General features: G+C 40.9%; 2 protein-coding genes across 2 annotated transcripts; both read left to right on the top strand.

Annotated features, from left to right (window-relative positions):
* The first annotated feature begins 6 nt into the window (after nucleotides 1-6).
* Nucleotides 7-5,103, top strand: LOC111229788 (patatin-like phospholipase domain-containing protein 2). The gene is made up of 9 exons (XM_022756259.1): nucleotides 7-193; nucleotides 813-1,045; nucleotides 1,229-1,294; nucleotides 1,814-2,023; nucleotides 3,121-3,181; nucleotides 3,311-3,511; nucleotides 3,638-3,779; nucleotides 4,311-4,418; nucleotides 4,818-5,103. The coding sequence occupies exons 1-9, from the start codon at nucleotides 7-9 to the stop codon at nucleotides 5,101-5,103; spliced, it is 1,494 nt and encodes a 497-aa protein (XP_022611980.1).
* A 1,235-nt stretch (nucleotides 5,104-6,338) lies between these two features.
* Nucleotides 6,339-11,998, top strand: LOC111229787 (patatin-like phospholipase domain-containing protein 2). Its single transcript, XM_022756258.1, has 9 exons — nucleotides 6,339-6,623; nucleotides 7,751-7,983; nucleotides 8,550-8,615; nucleotides 9,548-9,757; nucleotides 9,937-9,997; nucleotides 10,122-10,313; nucleotides 10,814-10,955; nucleotides 11,123-11,206; nucleotides 11,731-11,998. The coding sequence occupies exons 1-9, from the start codon at nucleotides 6,419-6,421 to the stop codon at nucleotides 11,996-11,998; spliced, it is 1,461 nt and encodes a 486-aa protein (XP_022611979.1). The 5' UTR covers nucleotides 6,339-6,418.
* The last annotated feature ends 355 nt before the right edge of the window (nucleotides 11,999-12,353 follow it).

Below are 12,353 nucleotides of genomic sequence, written 5' to 3'. Positions count from 1 at the left end.
GAGAAGATGTTTGATTTGAAGAAAGACTGGAGCATCTCCTTTGCAGGCTGCGGTTTTATGGGAATTTATTATGTCGGTGCCACCAGCTGTATCCTTGAACGGTTCCCTTGCCTCCTGCAAGACGCCTCTCAAATATACGGAGCCTCTGCAGGGTCTTTGATGGCTGCTGTCCTTACCATTGGAATCCCCCTAGGTGAGTGGTGGGTCTCTCCTCGACACTCCAAACTCCATTCAAAGATCGGTCACATTTTGTTGTATAATTCGGCACAGATCAAATGCACTTAGCAGTATTGCACTTTGTTACATCTCCAGTGTCAATGCCACAAATGACTATACGATATTTAATTTGTAATTGCGTGTGTTTCCTTCTGTATAGATTCATTGTGTCCACGTGTACAACTTGTCTCTTTTTAATGGACATACAGGAAAGCCTCTGCTGAGACTTTTGAGACATCGAATTGTTGCATCTTATTTTGACACATCTGGTTTTTGTGAATTCAAATACACAAAGTAAAGTCCTTACATCCATGCACAGTTAAGACTTTCTTGACTAGAGATGACTTATCAGCACCTAGGCAAAGATTTTAGCCAGGTGATCTCTGGACACAACCTGACAGTGAAGAAAGAGTAAAAAATAACAGTTTTATCCAGTATTTGATGTTAGTAACCAATAGTCTATAGTAGAAAATAACTGCTACATTTCAAATAAAAGGAGATGACCTGTGTTAAGTCCTTAGTTGACAGAATCACTTCTGCTTTTAAGAGCTATAAAGTCATCTAATAGTATCTATGTATTGTGTTTCTCTGTGCAGAACAATGCTGTGCTGATTTGATGTTCATGGCCAAAGAGGCCAGGAAGTACAAACTGGGGCCCCTGCACCCAGCTTACAACCTGCTGCAGATAGTGCATGACTCTCTGCTTTCAAGCCTTCCAGAAGACGCCCATGTTCGAGCCTCTGGGAGGCTGTGTGTGTCCCTGACCAGAGTGTCTGACCGGAAGAACGTGCTGGTGTCAGAGTACGACACCAGGGAGGAGCTCATTCAGGTACACTTTACAATATGGGAGTTAAGATGACCCTTTTATCCAGAAACGCGAAGGTTGCTGACTGACTGAACGAATGAGGGGTGATATTTTTTTTGAGGAACCATCACACCATTGTTTCTGTGTGTACAGAAAGTTTTTCATTCAACAACTCATATGCAGTAATACTGTGTGTGCTTTTCCCAGGCCCTTATATGCAGCTGCTTCGTCCCTTTCTACTGTGGTGTTATTCCACCCACCTACCGAGGGGTGGTGAGTACACCAGCAAGCTGTTACAACACAGTGTTTGTTTAGTTTTTAAGTTATTTTTTGGGGCATTTTTGCCCTTTATTATGAAAGCAAAGTGGAGAGAGAGACAGGAAAGTTAGGAGAGAGAGAGAGAGAGAGGGGCTGCTGCAGCAAGGATTCAGTCTTAGTACAAGCTCTACCAGGTGAGATACCTGGGCGCCCCAGCATTTGTCACTTGTAATGGTCAACAGTTTTCCTTTAGACAAAGTTGTCAATAAACCCAAACAGGTCTCATAATGGATCCAACCTATTGTCTTTCACATGTGCCTCTCACTTACTCAGAGGAAATTCGACCACACAGAGATACAGTAACTCAGACCGCTCCTCAATTAAACACAGTCGTTGCATAATTCACAAATAGTTCCATATTCATATACACAGAACACATGTTGCACAGTTTACATCCATCTAAAAACTTCAGTCTGGTTGTTACTTAGTGTCCCTGAATCAGTGTCAGGTTCAACACCCTCCTTCTCCACTCAGCATTACGTGGACGGCGCCGTCAGTGACAACCTGCCTCGCTGTCACCTGAAAAACACAATAACGTTTTCTGCGTATGCCGGTGAGAGTGACATCTGCCCCCGGGCGAGCACGCTGAACTTCCATGAGGTGCGCTTCAACAATGTCAGCATCCAGGTCAACTCAGAGAACATGCACAGAGTGGCCAACACCTTCTTCCCCCCAGAGCCTGAGGTGAGACGCAGGAGCTCCGTGATTCAGTTGCAGCAGTTTAAAAAACTGTTTCATCAGCTTTAAATAGGATTTGTCAGGTTAAACAAAATAGAGACCATACCAGTGTTTGCATGTTTTCACCCATTTACCTCAAATCACATCACGCTTCTTTTTAAACCATATACTTCACGTTACCGCCAAACAGTTTCTGAAGTATTATGTTTTTTTTTTCATTCGAAGGTATTTTCACTCCCTGTAAGCAGCAATTTATCCAGTTATTTAATGTGGTTATTATTTATCAGCTGATAATGATATTGATTATTAGTGAGCTGTGTCATGCAACTGTGTTTGTTTGTGTTTCAATATGGGATACCTGTGAGCGCAGACAAGGGGAGCGGGTTCAGCAGGAGTTTATGAGAGTAGAAAAAGAGCCTTAAAGCTCAGGATACATGAGACATACATGTTCAGGGCAGCAGAGGTATTGCAAGTGGGCCGACAAGTCACTGGCACAACAGTACAAATTTGGGGAAAAGATGTAATTATAAAAAAAAAATGATATAAGTAATGTTTTAAAACTGAATGATCTTTAAAAACATCCAAGATGTTTAAAAACTTGTATTAAGGCCTATCACTGTGATAAACCAGTGATAGGAACTTTTATGTAGTTGCAGGCCGGACTATCAGTCAGTAAAATACCTTATACAGTCTGATTGTGCCCTAAACGCTTACATCCATGGCAAAAACTGGAGTATCAACATGGATAGCTGTTCAGCAACAGGAAGAACATCAAACAAAAAATATTGAGCTTCCCCTGCTTTATGTTCAGTCCATATCCACACATGTAGGGCGCCCGTGGTGCATGTGAAGAAAACATGTTCTTTTCTCCTTTTGAAATGAGATGAAAACATGTTTCTAAAGTTTGCTTTCAAAGTCCTGCTTGAACTAAAACTTTACTCAAAGGTGTTTTGGCTCAGAAATGATTTACAAATTTCCTTCTGCTCGTCAAAAAGTGATTATTGCAACCTGAAATATACGACATACGACAGTGAACCCCTGTAATATTTGCAGATTATATGGTCCTATCTTGCATCCTCATCAAGCACTCTCGGATTTTACAGGCAATGTCTGAAATCTGCCAGAAAGGCTACATGGATGCTCTCCGCTTCCTGCAAGAGCAGCGTAAGAAAACTTTGCCACAGTAGTTTTGGAATGTTCAAGAAAAACAGAAGCCGAGGAAGAAAAGAAAAACGCGGTGTGATCCAGAGCTTGTTATTGCAGAAATTGTCTTGATTTAAATGCCCATCACAGATCTGATCAGCAGCGAGTGTCCACTGAGAAGTTTGGAGACGGACTTGCACAGACCTGCTTGTTGTGAGCTGGTGAAGGAGCAGGCTGAAGCCGAAGAGGCCAATGTGAACACGCAGCGGAGCCGACTGAAGCCTCTTCAGGAGGAACACTTTTGGCTGGATCCACAGCTCGTAGAGAAACTCCCAGCTGACATCAGAAAGGGTGAGTATAGGAACTGAAGTGCAGGCTGACACAGATGTGAGCAGTGAAATCCTGCTTGAACTTGCTGTGCCAGTCCAATAGATCGAATGCAGTAAAACTGTTTGTATTTTACTGTATTTGTGTCAGCGCTGTGTGAGGCCTGCAGAGAATCCCACACAGCTGGTGGTCTGTTGTCCCACGTGACCGAGTACCTGCCAAAGAAAGTGACGTCATACCTGCAGATCCCCTGTACTCTGCCCGTCGTGTCGCCTTACTCTTTAGCCCACAGGTAAGAGCCCATCATTGCACCAGCCTGTATTAGCGTTATACTCTAATGCCAAGGAAGCCAGGCAACCATTCCTCATGAATTTGTGATCCTTAAATATAACCATACTTCAGTATTTCTGTTTTTGTCGGACCTCAAATTTTCCCGATATTTCACTAGGTGACGTTGTACTCCATTGCATTTATCTGTCAATGTCTTTTACCTTGGATACCATCTTTCTTTTTACCCCTCTGTTTGCCTCCTCCTTTCTTCTTTTGCTTCTTTCATCTCAAACTAACCTGAAAACATCAAAATCCCAGAATCCCCAAATCTCTCAAGTTGTTCTATATATATGTATATATAGAACAACTTTTAGATTCACTGTGAAATTAAACCCAACCTTTTATTCTTCACAATTACAACTTTTCATACTGCGAACTTCATCATGCTAATATTTGTTACTATATCCTATGTCAAATTTAATGCAGGACTTTTATTGACTTCCATCACTGCTAATTATAAGTGTCAATTTGACACTTTAATTTGTCCTTCCAGACTGGTGGATTGGATCCCAGATGTGCCCAAGGACATGAGCTGGCTCTATGGCAAGGCTGAGGACATATACAAACAAGCGTGGAAGGACAGAGCGGAGGACAATGACAGGTATACAGTGTGAAGGTCATGTCTCTTGTGCAGCTCTGTGCCTTGGTTTCACTGGTTCAGACATTCTGTGTTTCTTAGTGTTATCTCAAAGTACAGATGAGGCTGAAAGAACCCTGGTCCTCGATAGTTTTAGAGGTTCGGAGAGTTGGACTAGTGGAAATTATGACGTGTTGAGTGCAATAGATTATAGTCATGACTGGAATCATGTTCTTTCTGCACCACATTTCATGTCAATCCATCCAAGCTGGCGAGATTTTTCACTTTGGACCAAAGTACTGGAGCCACACCTTGATATTGGCATCATTAAAGCCACACTGTAGCATGTCTAAAAGTATAATAATTCATTGAAACTTTACTGTCATCTAAATAAGATGAATCCTTGTCTTCACCTTCTTCCAGAGAATCACCTCTGCACAGATGTACGAGCCTGCCTTTAGGCCTGAACCTGTGGAACAGCAGGAAAGAGGACACAAACACTCTCCCAATGACCCCAGAAGCCACGCCCACCTCCAGCCTCACCTTCACCTGGAACACACACAGTGAGGTGGACCACATGCCCCTGACTCCTCCCCCCACGCCCTCCCTCAGCCCCACATCTGGGTTTGAAAGTGCAGGTAGAGGGTGGGGATTGGGCAGAGCTATGGGGTGGATCAGGAACACGACTAACTCTACCTCAAACCATTGATCTTTACTGCATTCAAGTAAATATGTTTAATATTGCACAGAAGAAGAAGAAAGTGAAGCTGTTGAATAAATGAATTCAAACATGTCCCGTGTTTTGTGGCATTAATATCAAAGAAAATATTAGATACACTAAGTAACTGTACCTGACAGGCTATAACATGATTTTTTTTTTTCTTTTCCTGTCGCCTCCTTTAGCTTTCTCCCAGAGCTTCTTTTATCTATTTATGTCTTTCTGAAAAACTCAAACATGTTCCTTGACTGCACTTGTCAATATTTTTAATTAATTAATGAATTAAATTTAACAATGGATCAAGTCTAGAAGAAACGTTGTGAGTTTGGCATCAAACTTCATTTACTCACCAAGAGCTGTCTGCAGCAATGGAGTTTTTTTTTCTTCTACTGAAGTTAGCATGCTATCCAGCTAGCCCCGGCCGTCTCCTTACTTTCTGATAGCGACTCACTGTAGCCTCCAATCTGCCCTGAGGATGTAGCGCTGCTCAGAGGGAGTATTATAACCTTTTGTCTTGTAAACACAAAGATGCCAATAGCTAAGATACAAGGGAATACTGCTATTGAAAGCTAAGCTGTTATATAGAATAAATGAAACTCCCAATTAGTCAAAAACGCTACTGGAACAAAGTTCAGAAAGAAAACATCATATTCATATTCATGCATTTTATTTATTGTTTTTTAATATGAAATTCATCAGCTTTTACTGATACACTTGCATTATGATGCACTTTTATCAAATAACCATCTCACAAAAAACAAACTAACAAACCTCAGGCACATGAGTAATAGTGATAACCCACTGTAAAATTATTCAGCTGGAGCAACAAACACTAGAGTCAATAGAAGTCAATAGATTCTGCTCACGTGCAGTTAGTTTTTTTTTTTTATATATTGTTTTTTTTTTTTACATTTTTCCTCACAAATCAGTAGCTGGTGATGTTGTTGTGCTCTGCTTTTGTTCCTCCCATAGCACTGTGTACAGTTACATGTTGGTTAAGTAGGCTAAGTTATGAAAACTGAGTCACATGTCCTGCATCTGCCCTAATTGCAGCCCGTGGGTGAAGTTATTCCAACTTGTTTTCTATTTTGAAACTTGTGACGTTTGAGCCTAGTAAGTTGTGCAATACCATAGCAAACTGACACGCTACCCACTTTACCCCTGTGTGAAGTGGAGATAACACATCCGTTAACATGTTTATGACACACTGGATGGTGTCCAAATGCGCCAGCTGAACTCTGAGATATGATTGAAGGGACTGCAACACTGGAGATGAAGTTTTGATTTTCCATTAAAATCACGGTCGATGGAAACCTCAGAGAAGATGTTTAACTGGGACGAGGAGTGGAACATCTCTTTCGCAGGCTGTGGATTCAGGAGTATTTACTACCTGGGAGCTCTGGGCTGTCTCCTCGAGCGGGCGCCGCAGCTGGTTTATGGTGCTTCTAAAATCGGTGGCGCTTCTTCTGGATGTCTGGTCGCCGCAGCTCTGACTGTTGGGATTCCCATTGGTGAGTCACATCGCAGATCAGAGATTTCCCAGCTCTTCCAGCTGATGCGCATTTTCATTGTCTATTCTAAACGGTGCAGCATAACATCAGTTAATATCACACTGTATATCTCTCATCTTACTATAGATATTGGGATCTTTCAGCTAGAAACTGAGTGTTAATGTCTGAAAAATATTATTTACCTAGTTGTGATTACTTAATGCATGGCGGTCACAGTTTACATGTGCTATTTCCTATTACAATAATTCATTTTCCCCATATATATACATGTATAATGTATCTCTTGAATAAGCAAAGTCTGACACTTCTTTTTGAAGTCATTTCTTAGCAATTCATTCATAGTTTAGTGGCAGTTAATTTAATATATTGAATATATTAAAGAACAGATGAAAGCAATGTGTTTTTAAATCAAATTTTACCAGCTATCTTATTGGTTTTATTATGCACTTACAGTGGCACATGCCCACTACAAGTTTTAATTTTTGTCCTGTAGTAATTGAAGTTCCTGGTCATGCTGGAAGGGCAGGGGTTTGTTTTCTCTCCGAGCAAACAATTGTTCATGTAATATTGAGGGCAAATTCCAGACGTCACATGGAGTTCAAAGCCAAGGGCGGTGAATGACGGAAAAACATCCTCCTCCCTTATCTCATTCACTGACTCGCAGATCACAAACACACACAATAACATCACAACGAAAACAAAAAAACAGCACAATAAGGGGAAAAAATGTATCGTTTTTTTTCCAGGAATTTTAACAATGTAGAATGTAAGTACAAAAAATAAACTTATAATAGATAAATTATAAAATGAATAATAAAAAAACAAAATAATAATGACTCAGTAATAAAGCAAGTGAGACAAATAAAATATCAGCTAACAATGCCTCAGTCAACAACTTATTAATTCCCTACATTACCCAGAATGCATTTTGCAGCTCCAAGAGACAGCACACATTGAGTCAGAGGTACAATGTTTGCTTCCTCAATACATCCAAGAACCAAAAGAATTTAAAAGGACAAACAAAATGCTGAATTTGATTAATTCACATTAACATTTCTTGTGTAATATATGCAGCTGTAATTTATCACTTTCCCTAAAGACTGATTATACTGCATTTTCCTCCTCAGAGCAGATGTGTGCTGATGTGTTGACCATGGCCAAAGAGGCCAGAAAACACACACTGGGAGTTTTCCACCCCACCTTCAGTCTGCTGCGGACGGTGCGGGCATCTCTGCTGGAGAAACTTCCAGAGGACGCCCACCTCCGGGCCTCTGGAAAGCTCTGTGTGTCCCTCACCAGACTGGCTGATGGGAAGAACGTTTTGGTGTCAGAGTTTGACAGCAGAGAGGAGCTCATTCAGGTAGAAAGGAGAAGACAAAGACTATGAAAGGTTTTGCAGCCTGGTCTGATTTCACAGATAGTAATTCAGCGAAATGGCAAGAGCTGAGGCTCTTGTTTCTGAATTCTGGTGTTTTAAAGGTCCCATATTGTATAAAGGGAGATTTCCATGTGGATTATAAAGCAGGTCTAGGTTCTATATTAATACTGTGAAAGTATCAAACGCTCAGTCCACAGAGAAATACACACAGCCTGTATTCAGACACTGAACCTTAAAACCAGCCGTCGGGATTTCTGTAACTTTATGATGTCACAACAAAGTGACAGTGTTTACATGAAACCTGCTATATTTTTATTCAACCACTCAGAAAACACAGAGGCTCAGAGCCTCCTCTCTTCTGATTGGCTCACCGACCTGTTGTTACTAAAGCTCCAGAGAGAAGCCTGAGAGAGGAGATGTAAAACTACACTGAGATGGTTTTTTGGTTCTTAAAACCACAAATATATCTTCTTATGGATCAAGACTTCAAATAAAAACACAGGGAAAGTGTAACATATGGAGCTTTAACTTATAGTCTCCCTTTGCAGGTTCTCATGTGCAGCTGCTTTTTCCCTGTTTACTGTGGTTTCGTCCCACCTTCATACCGAGGAGTGGTGAGTAGATACATGTGCATCTTTTAATCTGTTTCACTCAGCTTCACTGTTCCTATATTCTCCTTCAGTGCTACAGCTGACAAGTTCCCGTCGAAGGATTATCAGGAAATGGTTACACAATATGGTTTTACAGTTTTCTTTACTTTAAAGCCGCTATAATCAGAAGTCTTCAAATCCTATAAATAGGGGATTTAAGTAGAAAATCAGAGTAGAGATTTCTGACATAACTCCGCCTATGTTGTGATCTAAACTCCAGCAATGCTAAAGAACAACTCTATTGTGAGACCAGTGTGTTTCTGCTTGTGGACTTAATCAGGGTCATCTGTGTTGTGTTGGGTGTCCAGTATTTCTGGACCTGTTTTGTTTTGATTTGTCTTCTCACAGGAAATTTTGGAGCATGAAAAGATAACATTTTTTTTGTTCAAATCATTTTAATTCAAACCAACTGGTAGATCTTTTTAGAGCAACAGCCAGAGAACAGGGAGGGAAACCAACATACAAGAGCAGAAGTCTAAAAAGCACTGCAGTCAGACAACATGAGACTATGACCCAGGCTTATCCTCATCTCTGAAGTCAACACTGTCGCTTTTTTCTCACTTTTTACCGTCTCTCCACTGACACACTCACAACTAAATGCAACAAGGTGATAACCAAAGTACTTTGGTTAATGTAGAAAACCAGTTATTGAAGTAGAATAGAAGACGAAAGGAAAACCCAGCTACAAAGTTGGTTAAATGTCAAAATAATTCCTTGAATGTACTGAACAAATATGTTCTTTACTATCCCTGTCTGATACAGCAGTACAAGACATATTGTATACATGCATTCAGCAGGGTATTGAGTTTGTTTTTAACTGATCTTCCTTTAAAGCCGAGCGTGAATCATAGATCGTGTGCTCATGAATCCGTTCGCTCGGCTTCCTTTCCTCTCAGCACTACATGGACGGAGCGCTGAGCAACAACATGCCGCTGTTCGAGCAGAGAAACACCATCACCATGGCGCCGTTCTCAGGTGAGAGCGACATCTGCCCCACAGAGGGCACATTCAACTTCTTCGAGGTGCACTACGGCAACGTCAGCATCCAGGTCAACACGGGGAATGTGCACCGTGTGTGTACATCCTTCTTACCTCCTAGACTTGAGGTTGGTCTGCAGTTGTTTTGTCTTTTTTTTTTACACGTGGTTTCTCTCACTTCTCTGTCATATGAAGAAATTGAATATATTCAGTGTGAAAGGCAAATTAATCTTGAGATGTGTAAGCAGTTCTCTGGAGCGTAAAAGATGAGCAAACAATCCTTGATGATTTACGTTGTTCTCGACAGAAACTGGCTGAGATCTGTCACAATGGCTACATGGACGCTCTTCGTTTCCTGAGAGAAAGAGGTGAACTCCTCCACCTTCATCCTCCTCACAACTGATTCTTGTTCTTTTTTTTTGTTGTTGTTTTTTTTGGTTCACAAGTGTAGCAACAGCTATAACATGTAACTGGATCACCTGTCTCTTATAGATCTGCTTGGAACACAGTGTCTTCCCCACAGTTTGGAGGCAGAGATGGACGCACTCAAACCGGCTTGTTGTGAGCTGGTGAAGGAGGCGGAGTCCAAGAAGACACCGGTGGATGGACCGAATCCTACACAACAAGAGCTCTGCCGGCTGGACCACAAAGTCATTGAGAACCTCCCAGTTAACATCAAAAAAAGTAAGTAGGACAGGCGGGGCAGGGGTCACAGGTTTGATCCTGCACCTGCCAGGATACCTTGAGTGTAACACTGGAACTACTGAGTTGTATCACTGTCCAGCAAATCCAATATACATATATATTTAGAAATAACTCAACAAACCCATCTCATCCAAAATTAAAGCATAGAAATAAGATTTGAGACAATTTTAAGCTACATTAGATTTGCTTTGGTTGAGACATGTCAGTGTGGAGAATCAATCTTGACCTTGGAAACACATACCTGTGTGTAAAATACTCCAAGGTCAAAGTGTACTCACAGTCCCAGTTATTTCTACTTCACTGGGCACAACGGAGTTCTCCAGTTGTAATATTTAGAGGTAATTTCATGTGTGAACTGGCTGTAGATTAACCCCTCAGTAAATCTACAACAGTATCTTTATGATGTGTTGTAGGAATATTCATGTTGTGTGTGTGTGTGTGTGTGTGTGTGTGTGTGTGTGTGTGTGTGTGTGAGATAGTCCTGTGTGAGGCCTGCAGGGAGAGTCATGATGGTGTCAGGTGGTGGTCTCAGCTCACTCAGATCCTTCCTGTCAAAGTGTTTTTGTATCTGCTGACTCTCCTCATGCTGCCCATCGAGCTGATCTCCGTACTCACCAAAAGGTAAAGAAGAGGCGTTTTCTTCTCTTAAATTTGATCATGCAACCAAAGGAGAAGGATATGTTACAGAATGGTCAAAGTTTTTATTAGAATAATGCCCAAACCATTAGAAACAGACTTCACTTCATATCCTGCTCCTTTCGTCTCTTTAATTGTTGGTGTTGTGACAGTGTGATACAGTCGAGCTGTACGGTCTTCTACACACTGTTGACGTCAGCCACAGACTTCTGCAGTGGAGGCGAGGAAAACAACAGGTGTGTGTACACATGCATATACAGTATATAGACTGTACAATAATATATCATTTTCTGACACTTTATTAAATTAATCAATTTAATATGGATTGAAAAGTGGCATTAAAAAATGAGAACAATCTGGGCCTTGGTAGATTCAAGTTAGTGCCCTTTCAAGTTCAGCAGTTGCCTCCCTTGACTCTTTGGGCAGGGAAGGGCGTAGAAGAGGTGATTGTCAAATCAACCATATATAAAAATGGATTCTCCTACTAAATTCTGACTGGCACAGAAAAACAACTGCATTAACATTGGAGTCACTGCTTTAACTGAAATTGTTTTATAAAATGTAGATTTTTGGAGGCTGTAATTATGAACCTTGTAAATGTTGAGATGAAGGTTATATAACTTCTTTTTAATTGTACACACCATCTTCATCAGCACAGCATTATCTGCTGCTGTATAACTAACATTATGAGACAATGTCATTACAGTCAGACCAATAGCAGTGACCCCGTTTGGTGTTCGTTCTTGTCTGTGTCTTCTAGTGCGTCTCTGGAGCAGCACTGCAGCAGCAGGTCCTCCCGCTCCAATCTCAGGATCCAGACAGGAGGAGACAAACACATGAAACCTTTGACCTCAACAGTCACCCCGGTTTCCAACAAAAATCTCCACAGGGACGACAGCGGTAACCTGGGCCTTCTCTCCCTCACCTCCACCTGTGCAGTTCTGCCTAACCTCCAAATATCAAATTTGCCTAAATGTGGCAAAGTGACTTTAAACCACAGAAGTAAACGGACACATTATCAACCATAAACTGAAAAAAAGACTGGCTAAAATAGATGTTTATTTATGGTCTCTTAACATATCTGTACTTTGGTGTAGAAGAAGAAATGCTTTGTCTGACTCATGTGGACCATGTGGATTCAACAAGGCAGTTTGGAAACGAACTGAGATGGTGACCAAAAGATTAACTGTTACGCACAATAACTTAGGTTAAATTTGGTTAAGATTATACTTACTGATCATACTATAGAATATAATTTGGACTGATTTAGTTTCCATAGCAAAACAATAATTAGGATCAACCACACTATGTATAATTTATGAATTAAGTTTGGAAAAGCAGTAAATGCAATATTTATAAAGAATGATAATTTACATTTATTTG

The sequence above is a fragment of the Seriola dumerili genome, unplaced genomic scaffold (assembly GCF_002260705.1).
Source record: "Seriola dumerili isolate Sdu_G_001 unplaced genomic scaffold, Sdu_1.0 BDQW01000242.1, whole genome shotgun sequence".
Taxonomy (NCBI): Eukaryota; Metazoa; Chordata; class Actinopteri; order Carangiformes; family Carangidae; genus Seriola; species Seriola dumerili.
The sequence above is the reverse complement of the archived record's forward strand: the minus strand, read 5'-3'. Positions and strand labels throughout refer to the sequence as shown.

Bases quoted from the DNA above. Each gene is read 5' to 3' on its own strand.
- LOC111229788 (XM_022756259.1), top strand. From the start codon at position 7: ATGTTTGATTTGAAGAAAGACTGGAGCATCTCCTTTGCAGGCTGCGGT. The intron at 194-812 runs GTGAGTGGTGGG...TTCTCTGTGCAG, and splicing joins TACCATTGGAATCCCCCTAG to AACAATGCTGTGCTGATTTG. The intron at 2,024-3,120 runs GTGAGACGCAGG...CGGATTTTACAG, and splicing joins TCTTCCCCCCAGAGCCTGAG to GCAATGTCTGAAATCTGCCA.
- LOC111229787 (XM_022756258.1), top strand. From the start codon at position 6,419: ATGGAAACCTCAGAGAAGATGTTTAACTGGGACGAGGAGTGGAACATC. The intron at 8,616-9,547 runs GTGAGTAGATAC...CTTTCCTCTCAG, and splicing joins CACCTTCATACCGAGGAGTG to CACTACATGGACGGAGCGCT. The intron at 10,956-11,122 runs GTAAAGAAGAGG...GTGTTGTGACAG, and splicing joins ATCTCCGTACTCACCAAAAG to TGTGATACAGTCGAGCTGTA.